This window comes from Atractosteus spatula, unplaced genomic scaffold, assembly GCF_055471065.1.
Source record: "Atractosteus spatula isolate fAtrSpa1 unplaced genomic scaffold, fAtrSpa1.hap1 Scaffold_7, whole genome shotgun sequence".
In the NCBI taxonomy this organism is placed as follows: domain Eukaryota; kingdom Metazoa; phylum Chordata; class Actinopteri; order Semionotiformes; family Lepisosteidae; genus Atractosteus; species Atractosteus spatula.
The window spans coordinates 102,423-129,091 of record NW_028296901.1 but is presented as its reverse complement, the minus strand read 5'-3'; the positions used below and the strand labels follow the sequence as shown (position 1 = coordinate 129,091).

Sequence of the window (26,669 nt, the reverse complement as noted above, 5' to 3'; positions counted from 1 at the left end):
AATACAATACATCAAAAACACTGTTACCTACAACTCAAACCAGCCTAACGATTCCCCAAAAAAACTAAACCCTTCCACCGTTCTTTCGCTGCTGCAAATCCCCACCGTGATATATCCCACTTTACCCTTCTCCCAATATCGTGCTGGACTTTCCAGATTATTATGTCTGATGTATCCCCCTTCCCGTGCTCTACTAAATCTTTCCGTGAGACCCACAAAAACCATTTAACTAAGCTAATGACAAGCCACAAGAGGAACTCACGGTTCCACTTACGTGGTCCCGGAATTCCTTTTATTACAGTCTGGCTTGTCAGGTTGAAGCTCACCCACACTCTCGCCAGCAACCACTCACTCCGCTCCCATACCTTCTGTGCGAAATTGCACCCCCAGAAAACGTGCATGACTGTCTCAGCCTCCGAGCAGTCCGGGCGCGGGCACCGGTTTTGTCTCGAAAGGCCATGACTATGCAGTGTTTCCCGGACCGGCATGCGATTCCACCTGGCCAGCCAATTGAGGTCTTTTAGCCTGTTGTCAAGGCCAGCAGGCTGGATTTGCCGCCAGCCTTCTTCCGAGACCCCAACCACGGCCGGGCTGGTCTTTGCGACCACTGTCCTGTATAAGGCCTTGTGGTCCAAAGACGCCTGCCCTTCCCTGGCTGCAGGGTGTTTCTTCAGCCACTTTACCGCGTGCTTGTAGTGCGGGGGCAGCCTTTCGGCCTTAGGCGTCCGGTTGGACCAGACCACGAGATGCCTCATCATTACAGATAACCACAGCTTCACGTAATATACGCACAGGTGGTCGGGGTCCTCATGGAGGATCTTACACAGGCCGGACACAAACAGGGTGTCCAGTTTGGCCGGCAAATCTGGAACGGCCCTTCCCCCTTCCTCTACCGGTCTACACATGTGCGCTCGGGCGATGTACTCGTAGCCCGCGCCCCAGATGAACTGGAAGACTGCTCTAACGAGATCCCTCCTCATGCAGGCAGGCAAGGGGAACACCCCGGCCAGGTGCACTAGCAAAGGCAGGATGTCCACCTTAATTACCAGGACCTTCCCCGTGTGGGAAAGTGTCCTGTCCTGCCACATGCCCAGCCTCTGATTTACCCGTCGTAACTTGTCTTCCCAATTCAGTCTGGCGGAATCGCCCGAGTGAAATCGGATGCCCAAGATCTTTAATGGGCCCGGCTCCAGGGGAAGGCCCGCGACCTCATCTCTCCTGTCCTTCCACTTGCCAAAATACTTGATGGCACACTTGTCCCTGTTTAAACAGGACCCGGTGCCGGCTGAGAGGTCCTCCATCAGCTCAAGTACTCGGTACATACTCCTTTCGGACGTGAGAAACAGAGAGATGTCGTCGGCATACGCCGCGACTTTTACCTGCTCACCCCCACTGCCTGGGACTACCACGCCCTCAATCAGGGGGTCCTGGCGAATTGCAAGGAGGAGGGGCTCGGTGTACAGGACGTACAGAAGGGGAGACAGTGGGCAACCCTGCCTCACCCCCCGACCGACCGGCACACCCGCTCCCAGCCTCCCATTTATGCACACTCGAGACACAGCCCCGTTGTACAAAGTCCTAATCCACCTGATGAAGACGTGGCTCACGCCCAGCCGAGCCAGCACCTCCCAGAGAAAGGCATGATGGACTCTATCGAAGGCCTTACTCTGGTCTAGGCTGACCAGCATGAGCTCTAGGTTCCGGTCTTCCACCCAGGCTACCGTATCTCTGATGAGGTGAAGGTTCCAAGCTATTTTCCGGCCCTCTACACTACAGGTCTGGTCCTTACAGACTAGATCTGGCATAACCTTCCTCAGCCTCCTCCCCAGCACTCTTGCCAAGATCTTATAATCGGTGCAGAGCAACTGGATCGGCCTCCAGTTTTCCAGATCCGTCTTATCACCCTTTTTGAAGATAAGAGACATCACTCCTACCTTCATGGATGTTCCCATTTCTCCGACCCGCAGTATTTCTCCGAAGACCTCCATGAGCATAGGCTGTAGAATATCCCACAAGGCAACATAGAAGTCTATGGGCAGGCCGTCGACGCCGGGGGCGGTTCCCCTGCGCAGCCCGGCCATTGCTTCCTTCACTTCCGCGGCCGTCAGATCCTCGTCCAGGCTCAGGGGAACCATGGCTCGCCCATCTAGGCCCGCCAGCCACCTCTCCCAACGGCCCGTGTCCACGGGTTTTTCCGCAAACAAGGACCTATAAAACTCCGAGGCGCACTCCTCCATCTCTAGCCCATCCTGCGTTACTGAGCCGTCTGCCCTGCGTAGCGCCTCGAAGCTGGTCCTTGCCTGCCGCGCACGGACCGCGCCAAAGAAGTGGGACGAGCACTTCTCTTGCTTTTCTATTAGTTCACCCTTGAGCCTGAACAGGAAATCCCTGGCTCGCGAGGACCAGATCTCGCTCAAAGCGTGCCGAATTTCCGTGGCTTTTACTGCGTCAAAGGAACCACCCTCATTAAACGCCACGTATAGGGCTTCTAACTTTTTTTGCAAGTTAGCTAGCATCACCTTGCCCACAGACCTCCTGTGCCTGCAGTAGCTCACGGAGGCCCTGGCGATGGCCTTTTTACAGGCCTCCCACCAGAGGACCGCCGTTGGAAACCTCCACCGTTTCCTCTGGAAGCTGCGCAGCAGGTCTGCTATCTGAGTTAGATATTTCTCCTCAGACAAGACCTGAGTGTTCAGCTTCCAGTGCTGAACTCTGGGTCGGAAACCATCAGAGATCACAGTAGCCGACAGTAGGAGGTGGTCAGAAAACCACACTGGAACCACCTGCCTGACCCGGGTCACCCCCTTTAGGGTGGTGAATACGTAATCTAACCTTCGGAATAACCCACGCCCGTTGCTCCAGGTGTAAGCTTTGGAGGCCAGGCCGGAACTCTCAAAACAGTCATGCAGTTTGAACTGTCGTACGATCTCACGCAGGCCGCGCACTCCAGAGCCACTCGCATCCCCGAGATCGATGTTAAAATCTCCTCCCATCAACACCACCCTATTTGAATAGAGGAGTGGCTCCAACTCTCTCAAGAAGGCCCCCTGGAGGCGCCTATCGGCTGGCGCATATACACCAATCACACGCACACGCATACACTCCCACACACCATCCACTACCAAAAGCCTCCCAGGAATCACTGAAACAACCTCGCTAGGCGAGAAATTAGGAGTCCCGCAGAGGATTCCCACCCCTGAGGAATGGAGACCCCCCACGCTCCACCAAGAGTCCCCAGTACGCCAGTCCTTCTTGAACTCAGACACATCTCTCTCCGATCCGAGGTGGGCTTCTTGCAGGAAGCAGAAAGAGAAGCGCCTCTCGGCCAGAAACTCAAAGACACTGAGACGCTTGATTTTATCTCTGAGTCCCCTGGCGTTGATGGAGCAGAGGGTGCACTCCACCGCGGGGGGGGGGGGGGTTCCCATCTCTCTCGCTCAGAGGGGCTGCCTTCAGTATACTGGATGCTTGAAGCTTTCCAGGACATCCTCCGGCCCATCTCCACTTGGCGACGCCACGTCGCTAATAGATGTGATTGGAGAGAAGGTCGGAGGAGAGTTCTCCCCCGGGCCCGTTACCCCACTGGGAGGCAGTGAGGCGTCAGAGTCCGGGTCGGGGGATCTCTCAGGCTGCAGGCAAGGATCCAGGCCAATCGCCACGTCCCCGGGCGCTGCGTCCCCAGGGCGTGCGACAGAGTCGGGGGTGGTCGCTGACCCCCCGTCTTCACCGGTAGGCTGGGGGGGTTCTCTCACCTCCTCTACCCCTTCTTCTACCGGGCTTGGGTCTTTTGGAGGGCCGCTGTCCTCCACTTCAGCTGAGCTTCCCACCGACTCCGCCTCAGCATCTGAGTCTTCCTCCATTTCCTGACTCTCGTCTAGGTCCGAGACTCCTTCCTTTTGGGACTGCACCTCAGAATCGGTGAGGTCGTCGTCCGCCATTCCGGCCTCGTCTTCCGACGGGATGTCGATCTCTTTTTGTTTTTTCTCCACCACCCCTGGACTATCCTCATCGGAGGCGATTCTCTCCCTCTTCTTCTTCTTTTTTCCCCTCCTTCCTTGTACCGGCATCCAGGCGGGTCCTGCGGGGTCCTCTTCGCTGGCTTCCTTATTCGCCCCCTCCTCCGCCAGGACTTCAAAGAGGTTCTACATGACCGGTGGGGAACCCTGGTGCTCCGGAACCAAGTCCTGCGGCAGAGCATTGCTGTCAGCCTCCTGGGGGCCAGGGCCTTCATTCAGGTAGGTGTCGTCGCCGTCCCGCCTCCTTATCCTCGCCGATGGCCCGGCCTGATCCGCTCCTCTGTCTGCGACGACGGACGCGAAGGTCTTGATTTTCTTGGGACAAGCCCTGTACATGTGGCCTTGCTCCCCACATAGGTTGCACACCATGGCCTCACGGCAGGATGCTGCAACATGCCCGACCTGACCGCAGCGTCTACAAAGTTGTTCTGTGCAGTCCCCCACTAGATGACCTCCTTGACCACATTTCCGACAAGTTTTAGGCTGGCCGGAATAGCTCAGATATCCCCTATTTGGCCCGATGTAAAAGGAGGCTGGAGGGTGAAGCACCCCCCCAGGGGAGGTCCTGCTAGGCCGGAACCTCGCCATGAACCGTCTCTTAAAGGTCCAAATATCTTCCTCGTCCAAGACCTTCTTCCCCTCTCCTTGGATATCGAGGTACCGTCTCAGAAAGATGGCTATATCTGCCTCGGGCACATGGGGGTTGAACATATGCACAATTACAGGTCTCAGTTCCCGTGCAAACAGAGGTTCAACAATAAATTTTGCAAGAGGGTCAGTTTCCTTCAAGTCATTAGCTTTATTCCACACCCTCTGACACTCGTAATCCGTAGTTAGGGTGACATCGTAGGTATTCTTAACTTGAAAGTCCTGAACTCCAAGAATATTAATCTTCTTAATGTCTAGCACATCAAACAAGATCTTCCTCTCAAACTGACTTCTCACCATCCATTCCCCCGCATCTTCTTTCCTCTTTAGGACAAAGCGCACCGTGCACCTCATCTGTCCCTCACGGGACAGAGGGTGCACGGCCGCTGAAAAGGAAGCCCACTCACCCACCGCCGTCATCTGGGAGCCCCACCTTCACCCCCTGGGCTCAACCCAGGGCGATTCCAGTGGTGGCTCGTGAACCGGTCGCCGCGGTCTTCTCCCGATGACTCCTTCCAGGTAGGTAGTGCCTTCTTGAGGGGTCCTCCCGTGTCGATTCCGCCTTCTCTCCTCTGCCGCCCTTCTCGTCTCCTTTGGAAATCGTCCGGCCGCGGTCAGGCCACGCGCCTTCTGATCTTGGCCAAAAGGCCGAGAAGCGATGCCCGACGCCGGCCTTGGGCGGGCGCGCGGGCGTCCGGCTGGCGCGCAGCGGCGCAGGCCGACGCCTCTGGAGCCCGGTCCGCACGCGGCTGCCGGCCGCCCGGACTCCGCTCTCCCCCTCTCTTGCCTGCCTGCTTGCTCGCCTGCCTGCCCGCCAGTCCCGGGCGGGGGCCCTGCTCTTTGATCTCCTGTCAACGGCCCGACAACGACCGCAGCCGCGGGGGGCGCCAGCCGGCCGGCCTCCTTAGCTTAGGCCCCTCCCACCAGCAGCAGCCGTGCCGAGTGAGCTGCAAGCGAAAGCGGACCGTCGGCACCTGCGGGCAGAGGCAAGGGGCAGCGCTCTCTCGGGAGGGACGGGGACACACACACACCTGCCTGCCTGCCGAAAAAAAGAAAGAAAAGGTGTATATACTAAGTTTTTTGGAGGGAAAACGGCCGGCTGTCGAAAGGGGCCCGCCTGCAAGGACGGGGACACACACACACACACACACACACACACACACACACACACACACACACACACACACACACACACACACAAGCCACGCCTGCCTCCCTGGAAAAAGGAGGAAAAAACTAAGTTTTTTGGAGGGAAAACGCACGGGAGCCGAAAAGGGGGCCGGCCTGCTTGCCGAGAGAGTCGAGGCGCGGGAAAGTGCACGGAGGGAGCACGGGAACGGGGAGGGGGAGAGAGAGAGACACAGAGACACACAGATGGACGAGAGACGAGACCGGAGAGGAAGGAGCTCCGGTCCACCTCGCTTGCTTGCTAGCTACGTCTGTCTTTTCACCGCTGAGAGAAGGTAGTGCACCGTTCCCGGAGGCGCTGCAATACCGGGCCGATGCGTGGAGAGGACGGAGCAAGCTCCTGATCCAGCTCCCTGTTCCAAAAATCCGTTTAATATGTGGTCCCCCGATGGGGGACGTATCAGATATTAAACTGATAAGAACAGATTTTTTTTTTTTTTTTTTTATTACAAAGTACAAAAATCCATAAATCCAAACTCGGTATAACAAAAGCCCCAAATCAAACCTAATTCACAAATACACCAAACTTAAATCAACCAGTCATTAGCATAACCCCACCCTATATGCAAATCAATCACTCCCCTAATTCTAAACTATTCCCATACTCAAAACACATAAACCCCCAAAACCCATCGTTCACATCTTCAAACTTTTACATAATGCATCATACAACGTCTTGCTAATCTGTGTACGTTCCTCCCTCGTTTCCCCATCTATTCGAAACCCACCCGGAGTATCCCCTTCCTTCACAAGTTCTATACTACACCCTGGGAACTTCCGTTCCACTTCTTGCACTGTGGCCAAGCATGTCTTCGGTTTCACCTTTATCCGTTTCTGCCACTCCTGGCTTACTTCAACCGTCGTCCACTCCTCACAAATCTTGTTCTCCTTCCACGGTTGATGCCCCTCTGTGCACCCACTTTTACTTACACGCCCGCCCTTGCTCCCTCCTTTCCCAGTGCCCTCCACTATAACAGGCCTCTTCTTCCCACTTTTCCTCCCCCCCGCAGCCCCTGCAGGCCCTAAGGGTGGAAAATTCTCCTCAGTTAACTCAACTTCTGGCACCTTCACTACAGATACAAAATCCCACGGTATACCCGGCAACGGTACTTCGATGTGCCCTGCCTTCTCCCATTCTATTCTACACTGTTTCGCATATGCTGCATGCTCCCTCTCAACATCACTATCTGTAAGATCCCAGGCATACGTTCTATCATCTTGGGCGTTACTACTTCCTCCTGTCACACATACATTTGTAACTGCCCCTCCCACCTCCTCAACTCTAGTCTCTACCACACGCCTCTCTGCTCGTTTATTGCCCGTACCAACCTCCCTCACCTCACTGCCACTAGATACCGCCCCGTCCTCGTTTATACCCATTTGTTTTCCCACCTTCTCTCTCGGACACCCCGCACTTTCTCCAACAGTCATACTTTCCACAACTTCCACCTTTGACATCTCTGCTTGTACTTCATCCGTCAACACCTCCACATGTTCACCAGTAACCCTCTCCATACTCCCACCCATCCCCTCCTTACCTACCTCCCTAACTACACTAACCTCCTGACTCCTAACACTCTCATCCCCCACGCCTTCCTTATCTTTCTTCATCCCCTCCTTTTCCTTCCCCCTCATGCCCCCCGCACACTCTCCTATAGCCATCCTAACTACATCCCCCACTTCCTGCCTCGTAACTTGTGTAACCTCCCTCACCTCCACCACTAACTCACAATTACCCCTCACCACACTCTCATCTACACCCTCCTTATCTGATGTCTTTATCACACTACCCCCTACTGGTCCATCTGCACCTAACCCTTCACGCAACTGGACCTCTTCCTCCTTACCCTCTACACCTACTCCTGCAGTTCCCATTTCATTTTTCCCCACCCTATCCACATCCTCCTCTTGCGCACTGTTTAACACCGCGTTCCCATCAGTGACCCTCTCCTTTCCTTCTAACTTATCTTGTTCAGCCCTGACCTTCGTTCTTCCCACACAGTTCCTATATATGTGACCTGACTCCCCACAAGAAAAACATCGGACCTCTTTCCTACAATCCCTCAATACATGTCCCTGTTCCTTACACCGACTACAAAACACTGTTGTACATTTTGCAGCATAATGACCCAGAACCCCGCATTTCCTACATGCGAGGGGCTGCCCTGGGTAAACCAGGTATCCCCTCTCTGTCCCGATCTCAAAAAACGCGGGGGGGTGCAACACCCCTCCCTCTTCCGTACCCCCAAACCGTAACCTCATCCAGTAGATACGTTTGCCCGTCCAAACCCCCTCAGAGTCCAATTCCCTCTCCCCCTTCCCCTGCAACAACACAAATTCATTTAAAAACCCATCAATGTCCTCTTCTGAAACAAAAGGATCAAAAACAAAAACAGTCATTTTCCGTAAACTTCCGGCAAACATAGGATTCACACGGAAAAGGCTCAACGGGGCCTTTCCCTTTCTCTCCAAAATCTTCCTCCATAACTCAAAACAGAGCTCGCTCGAAACCAAAGTTAATTCAAAAACCCCGCGATCACAATAGTCCTGCAAACATAGAATGTCCGACAGTTTCACCTCCAAAACTTCTTTCAATACAAAAGTCTTGAACTTATCTCTAGTCCAAGTCCCGGATTCTTCTCGGTCTCGCAAAGTGAAACGGATGGAGTCCTTCCGTCGCTCCTTCCTCGACCAAGGATGTCCCGCCTCCATCTCCAGCCGCAGATCCAAAGCACACTTCCAGGTCGCCAGAACACTCCACCACCGTCTCCCGTTCTCGTCCACTGGCCAGCAATTCCACTCGTCACCACCGACGTCTCGATCCTCCAAGCTCCAACCCAACGCTCAGCTCCTCCGGTCAATCCTTCTCCCGCTGCATCACTCCTTCCAGCCTTCCTTGTCCTCCCGCCGCCTTCCCGACCCTCTGACTAAGACCTCGGAATTGCGGGCTTGCCGGCTTAAACCTTGATCTTAGCCAAAAGGCCGAGAAGCGATGCCCGACGCCGGCCTTGGGCGGGCGCGCGGGCGTCCGGCTGGCGCGCAGCGGCGCAGGCCGACGCCTCTGGAGCCCGGTCCGCACGCGGCTGCCGGCCGCCCGGACTCCGCTCTCCCCCTCTCTTGCCTGCCTGCTTGCTCGCCTGCCTGCCCGCCAGTCCCGGGCGGGGGCCCTGCTCTTTGATCTCCTGTCAACGGCCCGACAACGACCGCAGCCGCGGGGGGCGCCAGCCGGCCGGCCTCCTTAGCTTAGGCCCCTCCCACCAGCAGCAGCCGTGCCGAGTGAGCTGCAAGCGAAAGCGGACCGTCGGCACCTGCGGGCAGAGGCAAGGGGCAGCGCTCTCTCGGGAGGGACGGGGACACACACACACCTGCCTGCCTGCCGAAAAAAAGAAAGAAAAGGTGTATATACTAAGTTTTTTGGAGGGAAAACGGCCGGCTGTCGAAAGGGGCCCGCCTGCAAGGACGGGGACACACACACACACACACACACACACACACACACACACACACACACACACACACACACACACACACAAGCCACGCCTGCCTCCCTGGAAAAAGGAGGAAAAAACTAAGTTTTTTGGAGGGAAAACGCACGGGAGCCGAAAAGGGGGCCGGCCTGCTTGCCGAGAGAGTCGAGGCGCGGGAAAGTGCACGGAGGGAGCACGGGAACGGGGAGGGGGAGAGAGAGAGACACAGAGACACACAGATGGACGAGAGACGAGACCGGAGAGGAAGGAGCTCCGGTCCACCTCGCTTGCTTGCTAGCTACGTCTGTCTTTTCACCGCTGAGAGAAGGTAGTGCACCGTTCCCGGAGGCGCTGCAATACCGGGCCGATGCGTGGAGAGGACGGAGCAAGCTCCTGATCCAGCTCCCTGTTCCAAAAATCCGTTTAATATGTGGTCCCCCGATGGGGGACGTATCAGATATTAAACTGATAAGAACAGATTTTTTTTTTTTTTTTTTTTTTTTTTTTTTATTGAAAAACAGTTCATTAAATTTCATAATTTCACATTACATTGATTTCGACCATAATTATAAACACAAAGTACCGTTTTCTAATAAAACATAAAAAACAAATCACAAACAAACAAAACACACATTTTCCCATTAACAAACAAGGTCATATCAACCCATAATTCACAAACTCAAATTACACAACCTTGACATCCAACCCTATAACACAGCACGCATGCTTAGGCTAATACAAAATCAATATATCTGTTAAGCACAACATCCAAACCAAAATTCCATAATCCTCTAACAGAAATCTTCAGTAAACTAACAAGAAGTCCCATTCCTCTCAACAAAAATCCCCCCGCAAATCAATCGCTAACGGACCCCTTCAAATCCCACCATATCCCCACAAACCTCCACACATCTCCATAATCCCACCCATTATGCAAATTAACCCATGGATCCCTTTCCCCAAACCAACAACACAAGCCATTTTCACAACCCCACTATACACATTCAGCATCCCGTCTCAATTAACAAAAGACAAATTCCCCCACCAACCAACCCCAAAATTAACCTCCCATTTACATTGTCTATCCCGTATACAAACCGTTCCCACAATCAAATCACATAACATCCAATACCATATCTTTGTTTTAGTAACACAAATTCAAATCAATTTAATAACAGAACCAAACACAGCACAATTCCACATTATTAAAGTCCGCCCATTCCTAAATAACCCACCAAGTAACCCCAAACCCACCACAACACACTCAAATCCCCTAATCCCGCCCCTTATGCAAATTATAACCCTGACATCTGAGGTCTACAAATTAAAACTACATCATCCCTTCCCTTTCTTTTTCCCTTTTTTCCTGACTGTCTGTCCCGCCCTTACCTCACCCTTCCCGCTCCCTTCCTCCTTTAAATCTACAGTCAAACCCGATACACTTTCACTAACATCGCCATCCACCCAACGAAACTTAAGATTACCTGAACCCTTTCCAACACCTGACACATCTAACCCCTGTTCTATCTCCGTGTACCCCTCCCTCTCTAAATCCAATTTACATTCTTTCACAAATTCCGAGTACTGCCTCTCATCCTCACTATCTAAAAACCCTTCCGTATACACTACCACATCTTCAGGACTGTAAATTCCTCTCTGCACATCACTCTCTTCATTCCCAGCACCCCCCACATTCCTACCCACACAGTTAACACTCGTCTTCACAGTTCCCGTACAAAACCGATAGCTGTGTCCAGGCTCATCACACCGATAACACTTTTTCTCTTGGACACAGTCCCTGGCCACATGACCTGTCTTTCCACACCGTTTGCAGAGCACAGATGCACACTGCACAGCAAAATGTCCTCGTTCCCCACATAGCATACAGGCGAGGGGCTGCCCAGCATACACCAGGTAGCCCCTATGAGTCCCGATCTCGAAAAATGCCGGGGGGTGTATCACCCCCTCCTCAGCCGTCTTCCCCAATCGCAGTCTCATCAGGTACGTCCGCTTCCCGTTCCACACACCATCAGGGTCCAAGTGCCTTTTCCCTGCTCCTTGCAAGTCCACAAAACACTGTAAAAAAGACACAATGTCCTCTTCCGGAACAAACGAGTCAAAGACATGTACCATCATCACCATAAGTTCCCCGGCAAAACTTGGCTCAACACGGAAAAACTTAACTGGATCCTCATCCTTCCTCTCCTGAACTTTCCTCCATACATCGAAGCACAAGGCCTCTGATGCAAAAGTCAGTTCAAAAATCCCCCGGGCACAATAATCCTGGAGACAAAATACGTCTGCCAACTGAACACCCAGACATTGAACCAAAACCAATTTCTTAAACTTATCTCTGTCCCAAACTGCAGGTCCATCTCGGCTCCTCAACGAAAAACAGAGAGAGTTCTTCCTCCGCTCCTTCTTCGCCCAGGGATGCCCAGCCATCGCTCCAGCAACGCTCCTCAGCTCTCCTTCCGAATCCCCCAGGTAAGCCAGCCACCGTCGTCCAACACCGACCACCGTCTCAGCAATCTCCTCAGCAATCCCCTCGTCTGCACCGCTCCGGTCTTCCAGGTTCCACCATCAGCACTCCGTTCCTTCCGGTCCTCCCGTCGCCTTCCCGACCCCCTGGACTAAGATCTTTGAGAACTGCGGTCAAGCCACTTGAACTCTGATCTTAGCCAAAAGGCCGAGAAGCGATGCCCGACGCCGGCCTTGGGCGGGCGCGCGGGCGTCCGGCTGGCGCGCAGCGGCGCAGGCCGACGCCTCTGGAGCCCGGTCCGCACGCGGCTGCCGGCCGCCCGGACTCCGCTCTCCCCCTCTCTTGCCTGCCTGCTTGCTCGCCTGCCTGCCCGCCAGTCCCGGGCGGGGGCCCTGCTCTTTGATCTCCTGTCAACGGCCCGACAACGACCGCAGCCGCGGGGGGCGCCAGCCGGCCGGCCTCCTTAGCTTAGGCCCCTCCCACCAGCAGCAGCCGTGCCGAGTGAGCTGCAAGCGAAAGCGGACCGTCGGCACCTGCGGGCAGAGGCAAGGGGCAGCGCTCTCTCGGGAGGGACGGGGACACACACACACCTGCCTGCCTGCCGAAAAAAAGAAAGAAAAGGTGTATATACTAAGTTTTTTGGAGGGAAAACGGCCGGCTGTCGAAAGGGGCCCGCCTGCAAGGACGGGGACACACACACACACACACACACACACACACACACACACACACACACACACACACACACACACACACACACAAGCCACGCCTGCCTCCCTGGAAAAAGGAGGAAAAAACTAAGTTTTTTGGAGGGAAAACGCACGGGAGCCGAAAAGGGGGCCGGCCTGCTTGCCGAGAGAGTCGAGGCGCGGGAAAGTGCACGGAGGGAGCACGGGAACGGGGAGGGGGAGAGAGAGAGACACAGAGACACACAGATGGACGAGAGACGAGACCGGAGAGGAAGGAGCTCCGGTCCACCTCGCTTGCTTGCTAGCTACGTCTGTCTTTTCACCGCTGAGAGAAGGTAGTGCACCGTTCCCGGAGGCGCTGCAATACCGGGCCGATGCGTGGAGAGGACGGAGCAAGCTCCTGATCCAGCTCCCTGTTCCAAAAATCCGTTTAATATGTGGTCCCCCGATGGGGGACGTATCAGATATTAAACTGATAAGAACAGATTTTTTTTATATTTTTATTAGAAAAAAGTTCGTTAACAAATCATAAAACAGTCCCACACCAACACCCCCCTAATGTCCCGTGCACAAATCCTTCCAGCGCTCTTTTGCTGCGGCAAACCCCCATCTGTGAATGTCCCACTGGACCCTCCTGGCCACCTCCTCCTTCACCCTCCGCAGGATCCCAAAAGCAGGCTTCTCCACGCCGTGCTTCACCAGGTCTGTCCGGGCATCCCAGATGAAGGCCTTGACCAGGCTGACCAGTAGCCACAGCAGGAATTTCCGGTTCCGGCCCCGGATGCCGGCGATCCCTTTCAGGACGGACGCTTGCGTGATGGGGGAATCGGGGCTTACCTGTGCAAAGAGGGTCCCGCACGATCTCCACACCCTCTGGGCGAAGGCACACTCCCAGAAGACGTGACCCACCGTCTCTTCGCCCGCGCAGCCGTGTCGCGGGCACAGGCTCTGTCTGGAGAGCCCGTGCGCATGCATGACGGCCCTGACCGTCAGCCGACCCCACACGCAGAGCCAGTTCAGGTCCTTCAGCTTGTTATCCAGCCCCTCCGGCTGGACCCGCTGCCAGATGATCCGGGACACACCCGGGATCGCCGGCCGTTCTTCCGCCTTCACCATCCTGTACATGGTCCTGTGATTCAAACAGTTCGTCCCTTCCTTGATCCCCGGGTGTGCCCGCAGCCACCGCACTGCGTGGCGGTAGTGCAGCGGGAGCCGCTCTGCCTTGGGGGTCGTGTTGGTCCAGACCGTCAGGTGCCGCATGCTCGCCGCCAGCCAGAGACTGACAAACCGGCTGCACAGGTGGGCCGGGTTGTCGTGCAGAACCGTGCACAGGCTCGCTATGAAGGCGCAGTCCAACTTCGCCGGGAAGTCCAAGATCCCCCGACCCCCATCGGCCAGGGGTCTGTACATATCACACCTCTTCACCCGTTCGTAGGTGTGACCCCAGACGAAGTTGAAGATGCTCCTCACCAGATCTCTCCGCTTCCGGACCGGCAGGGGGTACACTACCGCCAGGTGGAGAAGCAGAGGCAGGACTTCCGCCTTCAGTACCAGCGCCTTCCCGATCCAGGTTAGCGATCGTTGCTGCCACAGGCCTAGCTTCCGGTTGACTTTCCGGAACCCGGCCTCCCAGTTGACACCTCCAGGATCTGTGGAGTGAAAGCTCACCCCCAGGATCTTCAGCGGCCCAGTCGTCCGTGACAGACCGCCAAAGTCCCGCGGCTCGCTCGGCCAGGTCCCGAAGACCTTCACTAAGCTCTTGGCCCTGTTCAGTCGGGCGCCGGTACCTCTTGAGAAATCCTCGACAATGCTGAGCGCCCTCCCCAGGCCGCCTTCAGAGCCCAGGAAGAGCGTGACGTCGTCTGCATATGCCGCGATCTTCGCCATCTGCCCTCCTCCACCTGGCACCAGGATCCCATCCACTCCCGGATCCCTCCTGAGCTGGTCCAGGAGGATCTCTAGGAAAAGCACATACAGCAGGGGCGAGAGAGGACAGCCCTGTCGCACACCACACCGCACTGGAATATGCCCGCCCAACGCTCCGTTGACGCATACCCGGGATGCCACCCCGTTGTACAAGGTCCGGACCCACCTGACAAACCCGTCCGGCAGACCCTTCCTCTTCAGGAGTGCCCACAGAATCTCGTGATGGACCCGGTCAAAGGCCTTGGTCTGGTCGAGGCTCACCAGCAGGAGCGGCAGGCCTCTATCTTCCACCCACGCGATGACGTCGCGGATCAGCTGCAGGGTCCAGCTGATCTTGCGGCCTGCCACACCACACGTCTGGTCAGCCTGCACCAAGGCCGGCATCACTGTTCTCAGGCGGCCGCCCAGCACCCTGGCCAAGATCTTATAGTCAGTGCACAGGAGCTGGATTGGCCGCCAATTCCCCAGGTCTGCCTTGTCACCTCCCTTATGGACGAGGGAGATGACACCGATCTTCATGGTGGCACCGAGCCCATCACGATCCAGCACCTCGTTGAATACCTGCACCAAGAGCGGCTCCAGCTGGTCAAAAAAGGTGAGGTAAAACTCGGTCGGTAGACCGTCTATGCCAGGGACAGTGCCCTTCTTCATCCCCATCAGGGCAGATCGGATCTCTGCCCCTGACACTGCCCCGCCCAGAGCAGCGGGGTCGTCTACCGCCGGCTCCACTCCGTCCAGGAGCCTGCTCCTGATACCGGCGTCGGTCTCCTTCTCAGCAAACAGGGTGCTGTAATATTCTGTGGCACACTCCAACATCCCGGGTATGGAAGTGGCTACAGACCCGTCCGTCCTCCGAACGCCGTCAAAGAAGCCTCGCTCTTGTTGCCTCCTCACGGCGCCGAAGAACTGGGACGAGCAGCTTTCGTCATTCTCCCTCCAGACTCCACGGAGCCTGAAAAGAAAGTCCTTAGCCCACTGCAGCCACTTACCCCTAAGCAGGCTCTTGATGTGGGCGATCTTCTCCCCCTCGTAAGCGCCCCCTTGGTTCAGCTGCGCATACAGTGCCTCGAGCTCCTCCTGGAGCTTGGTGCACTGGCGGTCCTCCAAACTGCGGCGGATCCTGCAGTACTTCTTCGTCACCACCGCGATGGTGCGCTTGCAGGACTCCCACCAGTGCACCGCCGAACTGAAGGCGTCCCTCCTCTCCGCACATGCCCTCAGCACTGTAGCGATCTTCCTCTGGTATCTCGCCTCCTGCAGGACTTGCCTGTTCAGCTTCCAGTATCCGGCCTGGAAACGAGGGTCCTCAACACCAAAGGAAGCCGTCAGCATGTGATGGTCGGAAAACCAAGTAGGGGTCGCTTGCCTGCTTAGGGTCGTCCAGTTCGCCGAAGTGAAGACATAATCCAGCCCCCTGAAGGTCCCCCTTCCGTTGTCCCAGGTGTGATGTGCGACATTCTGAAATCCGTCCCGCAGGCCAAAATCTGCAATCAGAGACCGTAACCCATGGGCACCCTCACCTTGTGAGTCCCCCAGGTCGATGTTAAAATCCCCGCCGATGATCAGCTCTCTGTTTGTGTACAGCAGGGGCTCCAGATCTTTCAGGAAGGAGCCCTGCTGCCGCCGGTCCGCCGGGACATACACACCGATCAGCCGGGTCCGCACCCCGTGCCGGGTCCCGTCGACCACCAGCAGGCGCCCGGGGACCACAGAGCTGACCACCTGTGCCGCAAACCCTGGGGAACCACACAGGATGCCCACGCCAGAGGAGTTCACCCCCCCAACGCTCCACCACGAGGGCCCCTTTGTCCACTCCTTCTGGTAAGCGAGCACATCGTCGTGGTCTTTCAGATGGGTCTCCTGCAAAAAGCAAATATCCAAAAGCCTTTGGGACAAATATCGGAAAACTCCAGCTCGTTTCTCCCGGTTCCGCAGACCCCTCACATTAGCCGTGGCCACTGTGAAGGTCATGGCTGCTCCGGGGGGCTGTCACTCTCCATACCGTCGCTGGAGCTAGAGCTGGGTGGATGCTCTGCCCCTGCTGCACTGACCGAACTGTCGGTGTCTGTCCCCTCGATGTAGGTGACCGAAGGGACTGGGCTCACGCCCACCTCCATGTCAAAGACGGGGTCGGGCCCGGGATCGAGAACAAATCCGGGGCTGGGACCGAGGCCGGGGTCGGGGCCCCGGTCAGGGTGGGGGTCGGGGTCGGGGTCGGGGGGAGGGGGGTCGGGAGTGGGGTTGGGGCTGGAGCCCGGGTCAGGGTCAGGCCGGCGCGAGTACTCGCGGTCCGGGGTGTCGACCTGGCACGTCACCACAGGGCTCCCCTCACCTGAAAGGCACTGCGCCACAGAGAAGGGGCCCCGTGCCATGACTCTGTCTCCCTGCCCAGGGGGGAGGGAGCCTGCGGTGTCCCCCAGCTCCTGGCCGTCCTGCGTTGACGCTGGCGCTGCCCCCTCCTCCATCTCCTCCTGGTCTGCCATCGCCTCCCGGTCTGCCATCACCTCCTGCTCTGGCGCCGTCACCAGAGCTGCTACCGTCTCCGGGACGAGCTCCGCCTCCCCGTAGTACTCCCTGGATGTCTTCTTCTTCTTGTCGCCCGTCTCCATCTGTCCCTTGCCAGCCTGCGACCGCTTCCTAGGCTTCTTCCTCAACACAGGCATGTGGTGCATCTCCTCCTCCTCCTCACCTGCCCCCCGTGCTGCGGTTGGTCCTGCGTCTGCTCGGGCGGGGGGGGGGGCCTTCACCACATCCGCCCAGCTCCCGACCACCCCGTCTTCGACCCGAGATGGTCCCTCCTGCGGATCGTCGCCGTCCTCCTCATGCTGCCTCCCCTTCCCCTTCCCTTTCCGTCTCGGCCGCACCACCACCGTCCATCCGGCATCCTTCCCGGCTCCCCCAGGGACCGCTCCACCACCATCCTGATGTTCGTCCTCGGTGTCCCCAGCCTCACTGCCGTCCGACTCCGTTTCTCCCACCGCCAGGCCGGATCCGTCATGGACAGCTCTGGCATACTCGGCGTTCCTAAGGAGGCAGTTGCGATACAAATGGCCAGTGTTGCCACACAAGGAACACTCTTTAACGGGGCAGTTCCGGGCCTGATGACCCCGCCGGTGGCACTTCCCACACTCCGCCGCGTTGCACTCGGCCTCCCGGTGCCCGGACTCCCGACACTTCCGACAGAACGGCGGCTGATTCCCGTAGAACAAGTACCCCCTACCTGGACCAATGGCGAAAGTGGCAGGCGGGTGGGCGAAACCGTCCTTACTTCTGTCGTCTGGCCTCAGCTCAACGTGATACTGCCTCTTCCCGGTCCAGACCTTGTAGGGGTCCATGATGATACGAGGGGGGTCCAACACGTCGACGTAACGACGGAGGAAGGTCGTGACGTCACTATCGGGAACAAAGGGGTCAAACATGTGCAGAATCACTGACCTTTCATTGTTGCTCTGGAGCCCCAGACACACGTAATTCTCCAGCCTGCCACTTTCCTTAGCCTTCATGATCTTCTCGGAAGCACTGCGATGTCCTTTCTCCTCCACGAACGAGAGATCCATATAGCGCTGCGCCCGATTCCCCTGCAAGCACTTGATATCCGCCACGTCCAAACCCAGGATCCCAAAAAGGATCTCCTCTTCGAAGACGTCCCTCCCCGGCATCTCTCCATCCGGCTTCCAGATGAAGCGGATGGTCTTCCGGATCTTGGGACCCTCCTCAGCCGTCCTCGCCGCCCCGGGATCCGCAGCCATCGTTCCGCAGCCTTTGCGGCTGCCGAAGCAGCCTTCTCACCAAAACCGAAGTCTTCTGGTGTCCAAGCGTCCAATCCAGGAAACGAAAAACCGAAGCGCAGTCCAGGCCAATCCAAAGTCCAAAACCGGCAAATCCAGCAGCGTAGTCTCCTCCAGGCGGTGTCCTCTCCGGTCTTCTCTCCCCGGTCTTTTGGTGTTACCTCAGCCGCGGGCCTGCCACGTACTAAGGATCGCAGCCAAAAGGCCGAGAAGCGATGCCCGACGCCGGCCTTGGGCGGGCGCGCGGGCGTCCGGCTGGCGCGCAGCGGCGCAGGCCGACGCCTCTGGAGCCCGGTCCGCACGCGGCTGCCGGCCGCCCGGACTCCGCTCTCCCCCTCTCTTGCCTGCCTGCTTGCTCGCCTGCCTGCCCGCCAGTCCCGGGCGGGGGCCCTGCTCTTTGATCTCCTGTCAACGGCCCGACAACGACCGCAGCCGCGGGGGGCGCCAGCCGGCCGGCCTCCTTAGCTTAGGCCCCTCCCACCAGCAGCAGCCGTGCCGAGTGAGCTGCAAGCGAAAGCGGACCGTCGGCACCTGCGGGCAGAGGCAAGGGGCAGCGCTCTCTCGGGAGGGACGGGGACACACACACACCTGCCTGCCTGCCGAAAAAAAGAAAGAAAAGGTGTATATACTAAGTTTTTTGGAGGGAAAACGGCCGGCTGTCGAAAGGGGCCCGCCTGCAAGGACGGGGACACACACACACACACACACACACACACACACACACACACACACACACACACACACACACACACACAAGCCACGCCTGCCTCCCTGGAAAAAGGAGGAAAAAACTAAGTTTTTTGGAGGGAAAACGCACGGGAGCCGAAAAGGGGGCCGGCCTGCTTGCCGAGAGAGTCGAGGCGCGGGAAAGTGCACGGAGGGAGCACGGGAACGGGGAGGGGGAGAGAGAGAGACACAGAGACACACAGATGGACGAGAGACGAGACCGGAGAGGAAGGAGCTCCGGTCCACCTCGCTTGCTTGCTAGCTACGTCTGTCTTTTCACCGCTGAGAGAAGGTAGTGCACCGTTCCCGGAGGCGCTGCAATACCGGGCCGATGCGTGGAGAGGACGGAGCAAGCTCCTGATCCAGCTCCCTGTTCCAAAAATCCGTTTAATATGTGGTCCCCCGATGGGGGACGTATCAGATATTAAACTGATAAGAACAGATACTACACTTGATCTTAGCCAAAAGGCCGAGAAGCGATGCCCGACGCCGGCCTTGGGCGGGCGCGCGGGCGTCCGGCTGGCGCGCAGCGGCGCAGGCCGACGCCTCTGGAGCCCGGTCCGCACGCGGCTGCCGGCCGCCCGGACTCCGCTCTCCCCCTCTCTTGCCTGCCTGCTTGCTCGCCTGCCTGCCCGCCAGTCCCGGGCGGGGGCCCTGCTCTTTGATCTCCTGTCAACGGCCCGACAACGACCGCAGCCGCGGGGGGCGCCAGCCGGCCGGCCTCCTTAGCTTAGGCCCCTCCCACCAGCAGCAGCCGTGCCGAGTGAGCTGCAAGCGAAAGCGGACCGTCGGCACCTGCGGGCAGAGGCAAGGGGCAGCGCTCTCTCGGGAGGGACGGGGACACACACACACCTGCCTGCCTGCCGAAAAAAAGAAAGAAAAGGTGTATATACTAAGTTTTTTGGAGGGAAAACGGCCGGCTGTCGAAAGGGGCCCGCCTGCAAGGACGGGGACACACACACACACACACACACACACACACACACACACACACACACACACACACACACACACACAAGCCACGCCTGCCTCCCTGGAAAAAGGAGGAAAAAACTAAGTTTTTTGGAGGGAAAACGCACGGGAGCCGAAAAGGGGGCCGGCCTGCTTGCCGAGAGAGTCGAGGCGCGGGAAAGTGCACGGAGGGAGCACGGGAACGGGGAGGGGGAGAGAGAGAGACACAGAGACACACAGATGGACGAGAGACGAGACCGGAGAGGAAGGAGCTCCGGTCCACCTCGCTTGCTTGCTAGCTACGTCTGTCTTTTCACCGCTGAGAGAAGGTAGTGCACCGTTCCCGGAGGCGCTGCAATACCGGGCCGATGCGTGGAGAGGACGGAGCAAGCTCCTGATCCAGCTCCCTGTTCCAAAAATCCGTTTAATATGTGGTCCCCCGATGGGGGACGTATCAGATATTAAACTGATAAGAACAGATTTTTTTTTTTTTTTTTTTTATTGCAAAATACAAAGGTCGTAAATCAAAACTCATTATAACCAAAAAAACCCCAAATATCATACCCAAATCTCAAATCCATTATCACATTCACATAAATTTCAACCAAAGTTACAAGTACCACGTACTGAATTCTAATAAACATAAAACAATACATACCCAACCCAGAATAACATACCCGTACAACAAGTCATGGTAACATAACATACTGAAAACTTGTCACAAACCAAACATTGTCTTTTTGCAAACAAAACATTACTATTCAAACTTAAAACCCAAAATCCCAACCCTATACCTCTTACACGTTTTAACCTGCCAAAAACCTTCATCCCCACAACCCACACAATCTCATTTCCATAATCCCACCCTTTATGCAAATCACCTCTTCCTCACTCTTATTCCTTTACGCTATCCTTCTCCACTCGCTTCTCTTTCTTCCAATCTGCCCACCACACCTTTCCCATTCTCTACAACTTTCTTCCTCCGCTTCTTTACTACCACAACATCCCCACTCAACTTCGCCGTTGCGTCTATCTTTACCGTCTCAGCATACTGACCACTCTCACTCGCATTATTTTTCCTTTGCTCCCCATTCTCCCTTATTTCCGTACACACTTCCTTAGCCCAACGCTCTCTAACAACACTCGCACTCCGAAAGCTTTCCACACCTTTTACCTCTCTCTCACTCATTACAACTCCACCCTCCACACTACTCCCACTATCCTGTCCTACTTCACTCCCTTCCTCACTCAACGAGGCATTACACTCTGTCTTCTGGTCCATAAACTCGGAACTTCCCTTTCTCTCCCCACAAGCTCTATAACTATGCCCATATTCCCCACAGAAAAAACATCGCACACAATCCTTTTCCATGTGAGTCTGCAATCCACATTGAGCACAAACCTTACATTCACACTCTCTCGCATAATGTCCAATACCCCAACACCTTCTACATGTTGTGGGCTGACCTGGATAAACCAGGGACCCCATTTCCGACCCTATTCTGAAATACCCGGGCGGATGCGACAACCCATCCGCAAAACGCATATCCCGGAACAGGCTTATCCAATAAGTCCGCTTTCCAGTCCAAACCCCTTCCCAATCCAGTTCTTTCTTCCCCGGTCCATGTAAAATCCCGTACTTCTGCAAAAAACCAGCAATGTCTTCCTCCGACACAAAAGGGTCCGGCACAAAGACTGTCAAACGCTGCACATTGTCCGCAAACCAAGGTTCAAATCTGAAGAGGCTCAAAGGAGCCTCTCCTTTCCGTGCTTGCATCTTCTCCCATACATCACGTACCAAAGTCTCGGAAACCAATGTCACGTCAAAAATACCCTTATCACAAAAATCCTGCAAACAAAAAACCTCAGACATTTTTAAACCCAAACACTGCTTCAAAATCAAATCCTTAAACTCATCTCTTTTCCAGATTCCCAGTTCTCCTCGTCGTTGGAGTAAGAAACGGATAGAGTTCTTCCTCCGCTCCTTCCTCAGTCCAAAACGCCCAGCCATTGCTCCAGCCAACTCCAGCCAACGCTCTCAACACTCCGTCCAGGTAAACCGCCGTCGTCGTCGCCGTCTCGTTCTTTCTCCGCACACCGATTCTCCTCGTCAGCACTGCATCAGATCCTCAGCTCCACGCTCCACGATCCTGCTTCAATCCATCCAATCCATCCGGCCTCTCCTCGCCTTCCCGACCCCCTGGACTAAGACCTCGGAATTGCGGGCTTGCCGGCTTAAACCTTGATCTTAGCCAAAAGGCCGAGAAGCGATGCCCGACGCCGGCCTTGGGCGGGCGCGCGGGCGTCCGGCTGGCGCGCAGCGGCGCAGGCCGACGCCTCTGGAGCCCGGTCCGCACGCGGCTGCCGGCCGCCCGGACTCCGCTCTCCCCCTCTCTTGCCTGCCTGCTTGCTCGCCTGCCTGCCCGCCAGTCCCGGGCGGGGGCCCTGCTCTTTGATCTCCTGTCAACGGCCCGACAACGACCGCAGCCGCGGGGGGCGCCAGCCGGCCGGCCTCCTTAGCTTAGGCCCCTCCCACCAGCAGCAGCCGTGCCGAGTGAGCTGCAAGCGAAAGCGGACCGTCGGCACCTGCGGGCAGAGGCAAGGGGCAGCGCTCTCTCGGGAGGGACGGGGACACACACACACCTGCCTGCCTGCCGAAAAAAAGAAAGAAAAGGTGTATATACTAAGTTTTTTGGAGGGAAAACGGCCGGCTGTCGAAAGGGGCCCGCCTGCAAGGACGGGGCACACACACACACACACACACACACACACACACACACACACACACACACACACACACACACAAGCCACGCCTGCCTCCCTGGAAAAAGGAGGAAAAAACTAAGTTTTTTGGAGGGAAAACGCACGGGAGCCGAAAAGGGGGCCGGCCTGCTTGCCGAGAGAGTCGAGGCGCGGGAAAGTGCACGGAGGGAGCACGGGAACGGGGAGGGGGAGAGAGAGAGACACAGAGACACACAGATGGACGAGAGACGAGACCGGAGAGGAAGGAGCTCCGGTCCACCTCGCTTGCTTGCTAGCTACGTCTGTCTTTTCACCGCTGAGAGAAGGTAGTGCACCGTTCCCGGAGGCGCTGCAATACCGGGCCGATGCGTGGAGAGGACGGAGCAAGCTCCTGATCCAGCTCCCTGTTCCAAAAATCCGTTTAATATGTGGTCCCCCGATGGGGGACGTATCAGATATTAAACTGATAAGAACAGATTTTTTTTTTTTTTTTTTTTTTTATTGCAAAATACAAAGGTCATAAATCAAAACTCATTATAACCAAAAAAACCCCAAATATCATACCCAACTCTCAAATCCATTATCACATTCACATAAATTCCAACCAAAGTTACAAGTACCACGTACTGAATTCTAATAAACATAAAACAATACATACCCAACCCAGGATAACATACCCGTACAACAAGTCATGGTAACATAACATACTGAAAACTTGTCACAAACCAAACATTGTCTTTTTGCAAACAAAACATTACTATTCAAACTTAAAACCCAAAATCCCAACCCTATACCTCTTACACGTTTTAACCTGCCCAAACCTTCATCCCCACAACCCACACAATCTCATTTCCATAATCCCACCCTTTATGCAAATCACCTCTTCCTCACTCTTATTCCTCTACGCTATCCTTCTCCACTCGCTTCTCTTTCTTCCAATCTGCCCACCACACCTTTCCCATTCTCTACAACTTTCTTCCTCCGCTTCTTTACTACCACAACATCCCCACTCAACTCCGCCGTTGCGTCTATCTTTACCGTCTCAGCATACTGACCACTCTCACTCGCATTATTTTTCCTTTGCTCCCCATTCTCCCTTATTTCCGTACACACTTCCTTCCCCTGTCCATCCCTCTCGATCCCCTTACTCGAACAAAAACGTGACACATGTCCCACCCCATCACACTTAAAACACCTTTTTTCCTGCACACAGTCTTTCACCACATGTCCCATCTCCCCACACCGTTTGCAGTGCGCTGACGTGCACTGCGCAGCAAAATGTCCCCTTCCACCACACGCTCTGCATTCCAAGGGTTGCCCGGAGTACACCAGGTAACCCCTGTGTGACCCGATCATGAAGAAAGCCGGGGGATGTATCACCCCCTCCTCCGCTGTCTTCCCCAATCTCAGTCTCATCAAATATGTCCGTTTCCCGGACCACACACCATCCTTGTCCAGCTCTTTCTTCCCAGCTCCTTGCAAGTCCACAAACCGGTTCAAGAAGAAGACTAAGTCTTCCTCAGGCATAAACGGGTCTGAAAAAAACACTGTCATGACTTTCAAGTCCCCAGCAAACATCGGTTCCACACGGAACATACTCACTGGGAACTCCTCTTTCAGTCCCTGCACCTTCCGCCACACGTCGAAACACAACACATCCGATGCCAGAGTCACCTCAAAGATTCCGCACTTGCAGAAGTCCTGCAGGCAGAAAACATCAGCCAGACGAACTCCCAAGCATTTTACCAAAACCAAATACTTAAAGCTTTCTCTGTCCCAGGTCGTCGGTCCATCCAGGCTCCTCAGCGAGAAACGGAGGGAGTCCTTCCGCTGCTCGTTCCTCGCCCAAGGGTACCCAGCCATCGCTCCAGCCTCTGCGTCGTCGCTCTTTCCGGAAACCTCCAGGCAAGCAAAACCTCCGCCCTTCAACGCCGTCCAGCCCAGCAAACTTCCTCGCCACCGTCGTTCCTCCTTCTCGTCTCCCCGATCCTTCCAGCTCCAAACTCCACGATCCTCGAACCAGTCGTCTCCGTCACAGCATTCCTCCCGTCGCCTTCCCGACCCCCTGGACTAAGATCTATGAGAACTGCGGTCAAGCCACTTGAACTCTGATCTTAGCCAAAAGGCCGAGAAGCGATGCCCGACGCCGGCCTTGGGCGGGCGCGCGGGCGTCCGGCTGGCGCGCAGCGGCGCAGGCCGACGCCTCTGGAGCCCGGTCCGCACGCGGCTGCCGGCCGCCCGGACTCCGCTCTCCCCCTCTCTTGCCTGCCTGCTTGCTCGCCTGCCTGCCCGCCAGTCCCGGGCGGGGGCCCTGCTCTTTGATCTCCTGTCAACGGCCCGACAACGACCGCAGCCGCGGGGGGCGCCAGCCGGCCGGCCTCCTTAGCTTAGGCCCCTCCCACCAGCAGCAGCCGTGCCGAGTGAGCTGCAAGCGAAAGCGGACCGTCGGCACCTGCGGGCAGAGGCAAGGGGCAGCGCTCTCTCGGGAGGGACGGGGACACACACACACCTGCCTGCCTGCCGAAAAAAAGAAAGAAAAGGTGTATATACTAAGTTTTTTGGAGGGAAAACGGCCGGCTGTCGAAAGGGGCCCGCCTGCAAGGACGGGGACACACACACACACACACACACACACACACACACACACACACACACACACACACACACACACACACACAAGCCACGCCTGCCTCCCTGGAAAAAGGAGGAAAAAACTAAGTTTTTTGGAGGGAAAACGCACGGGAGCCGAAAAGGGGGCCGGCCTGCTTGCCGAGAGAGTCGAGGCGCGGGAAAGTGCACGGAGGGAGCACGGGAACGGGGAGGGGGAGAGAGAGAGACACAGAGACACACAGATGGACGAGAGACGAGACCGGAGAGGAAGGAGCTCCGGTCCACCTCGCTTGCTTGCTAGCTACGTCTGTCTTTTCACCGCTGAGAGAAGGTAGTGCACCGTTCCCGGAGGCGCTGCAATACCGGGCCGATGCGTGGAGAGGACGGAGCAAGCTCCTGATCCAGCTCCCTGTTCCAAAAATCCGTTTAATATGTGGTCCCCCGATGGGGGACGTATCAGATATTAAACTGATAAGAACAGATTTTTTTTTTTTTTTATTACAAAAGTACAAAAAACAACAGAACAATGTACAGAACAAATCAAGACCCCAACAGAAATAAACCCTTCCATCTCTCCTTGGCTGCAGCGAAACCCCACCTTGTAATGTCCCATTTCACCCTTCTGGTTATGTCAAACACAACTTTCCAAATAATAGAATTTGCGGTAACCTCCCTCCCATGTTCAACAAGCTCTTTCCGAGATGCCCAAATTTGAAACTTAACCAAACTAATCACTAACAAAAGCAAAAAATTACAATTCCATTTTCTCGGCTTCGACACCCCCTTCATGACTGCCGTGCTTGTTGGCTTGAAGGTATCTAGAACCCGGGCCCCCAACCATTCACACCGTCCCCACACTTCCTGTGCAAACCGGCACTCCCAAAAAACATGCAGGACTGTTTCTGTTTCTGTACAGCTGGAGCGAGGACACTTGTCTTGTCTGGTCAGGCCATGGCTGTGCAGGATCTCCCTCACTGGCAGGCGATTCCAGACGACCATCCAGTTAAGATCTTTGAGCCTGTTATCGAGGCCTGCGGGCTGGATTTGTCTCCATGCTTCCTCGGTAACCCCGACCACTGCCGAATTCCCCTTCTCCGTTGCCAACCTGTGAAGGGCCTTGTGATCTAACAACATTTGTCCCTCCCTGGCCTCTGGATGTTCCCTAATCCATTTGACTGCATGCGCGTAGTGTGCGGGCAGTCGCTCTGCCTTAGGTGTTGTGTTAGACCATGGTACTAAATGTCTAATTGATGCCGCGAACCAGAGCCTCATGAAATGTACACAAGGGTGGTCCGGGTCACTACACAGTGTTTTACACAGTCCTGCCACAAAGAGGGCATCCAGCTTAGCTGGCAGGTTGGGAACTGCCCTTCCGCCCTCTGCTATAGGCCTATACATATCCACGCGAGCAACATATTCATATCTCCCGCCCCATA

At 56.0% G+C, this 26,669-nt stretch overlaps 1 protein-coding gene and 7 non-coding genes across 8 annotated transcripts; all 8 read right to left on the bottom strand.

The window, feature by feature from the left end:
* Positions 1-4,142: 4,142 nt before the first annotated feature.
* LOC148805502 (zinc finger CCHC domain-containing protein 3-like) lies at positions 4,143-5,084 on the bottom strand. The gene has a single exon (XM_088909734.1). It carries the CDS (start codon positions 5,082-5,084, stop codon positions 4,143-4,145), a length of 942 nt encoding a protein of 313 aa, XP_088765860.1.
* Positions 5,085-6,125: 1,041 nt separating this feature from the next.
* LOC148805501 (U2 spliceosomal RNA) lies at positions 6,126-6,319 on the bottom strand. Its single transcript, XR_016090219.1, has one exon. It is a non-coding gene; the product is annotated as a U2 spliceosomal RNA (small nuclear RNA).
* Positions 6,320-9,645: 3,326 nt separating this feature from the next.
* Positions 9,646-9,841, bottom strand: LOC148805500 (U2 spliceosomal RNA). Its single transcript, XR_016090246.1, has one exon. It is a non-coding gene; the product is annotated as a U2 spliceosomal RNA (small nuclear RNA).
* Positions 9,842-12,823: 2,982 nt separating this feature from the next.
* Positions 12,824-13,006, bottom strand: LOC148805499 (U2 spliceosomal RNA). The gene has a single exon (XR_016090206.1). It is a non-coding gene; the product is annotated as a U2 spliceosomal RNA (small nuclear RNA).
* Positions 13,007-19,220: 6,214 nt separating this feature from the next.
* Positions 19,221-19,411, bottom strand: LOC148805498 (U2 spliceosomal RNA). The gene has a single exon (XR_016090320.1). It is a non-coding gene; the product is annotated as a U2 spliceosomal RNA (small nuclear RNA).
* A 797-nt stretch (positions 19,412-20,208) lies between these two features.
* Positions 20,209-20,402, bottom strand: LOC148805497 (U2 spliceosomal RNA). Its single transcript, XR_016090260.1, has one exon. It is a non-coding gene; the product is annotated as a U2 spliceosomal RNA (small nuclear RNA).
* A 2,545-nt stretch (positions 20,403-22,947) lies between these two features.
* Positions 22,948-23,144, bottom strand: LOC148805496 (U2 spliceosomal RNA). Its single transcript, XR_016090263.1, has one exon. It is a non-coding gene; the product is annotated as a U2 spliceosomal RNA (small nuclear RNA).
* Positions 23,145-25,562: 2,418 nt separating this feature from the next.
* On the bottom strand, positions 25,563-25,753 carry LOC148805495 (U2 spliceosomal RNA). Its single transcript, XR_016090176.1, has one exon. It is a non-coding gene; the product is annotated as a U2 spliceosomal RNA (small nuclear RNA).
* Positions 25,754-26,669: the final 916 nt, after the last annotated feature.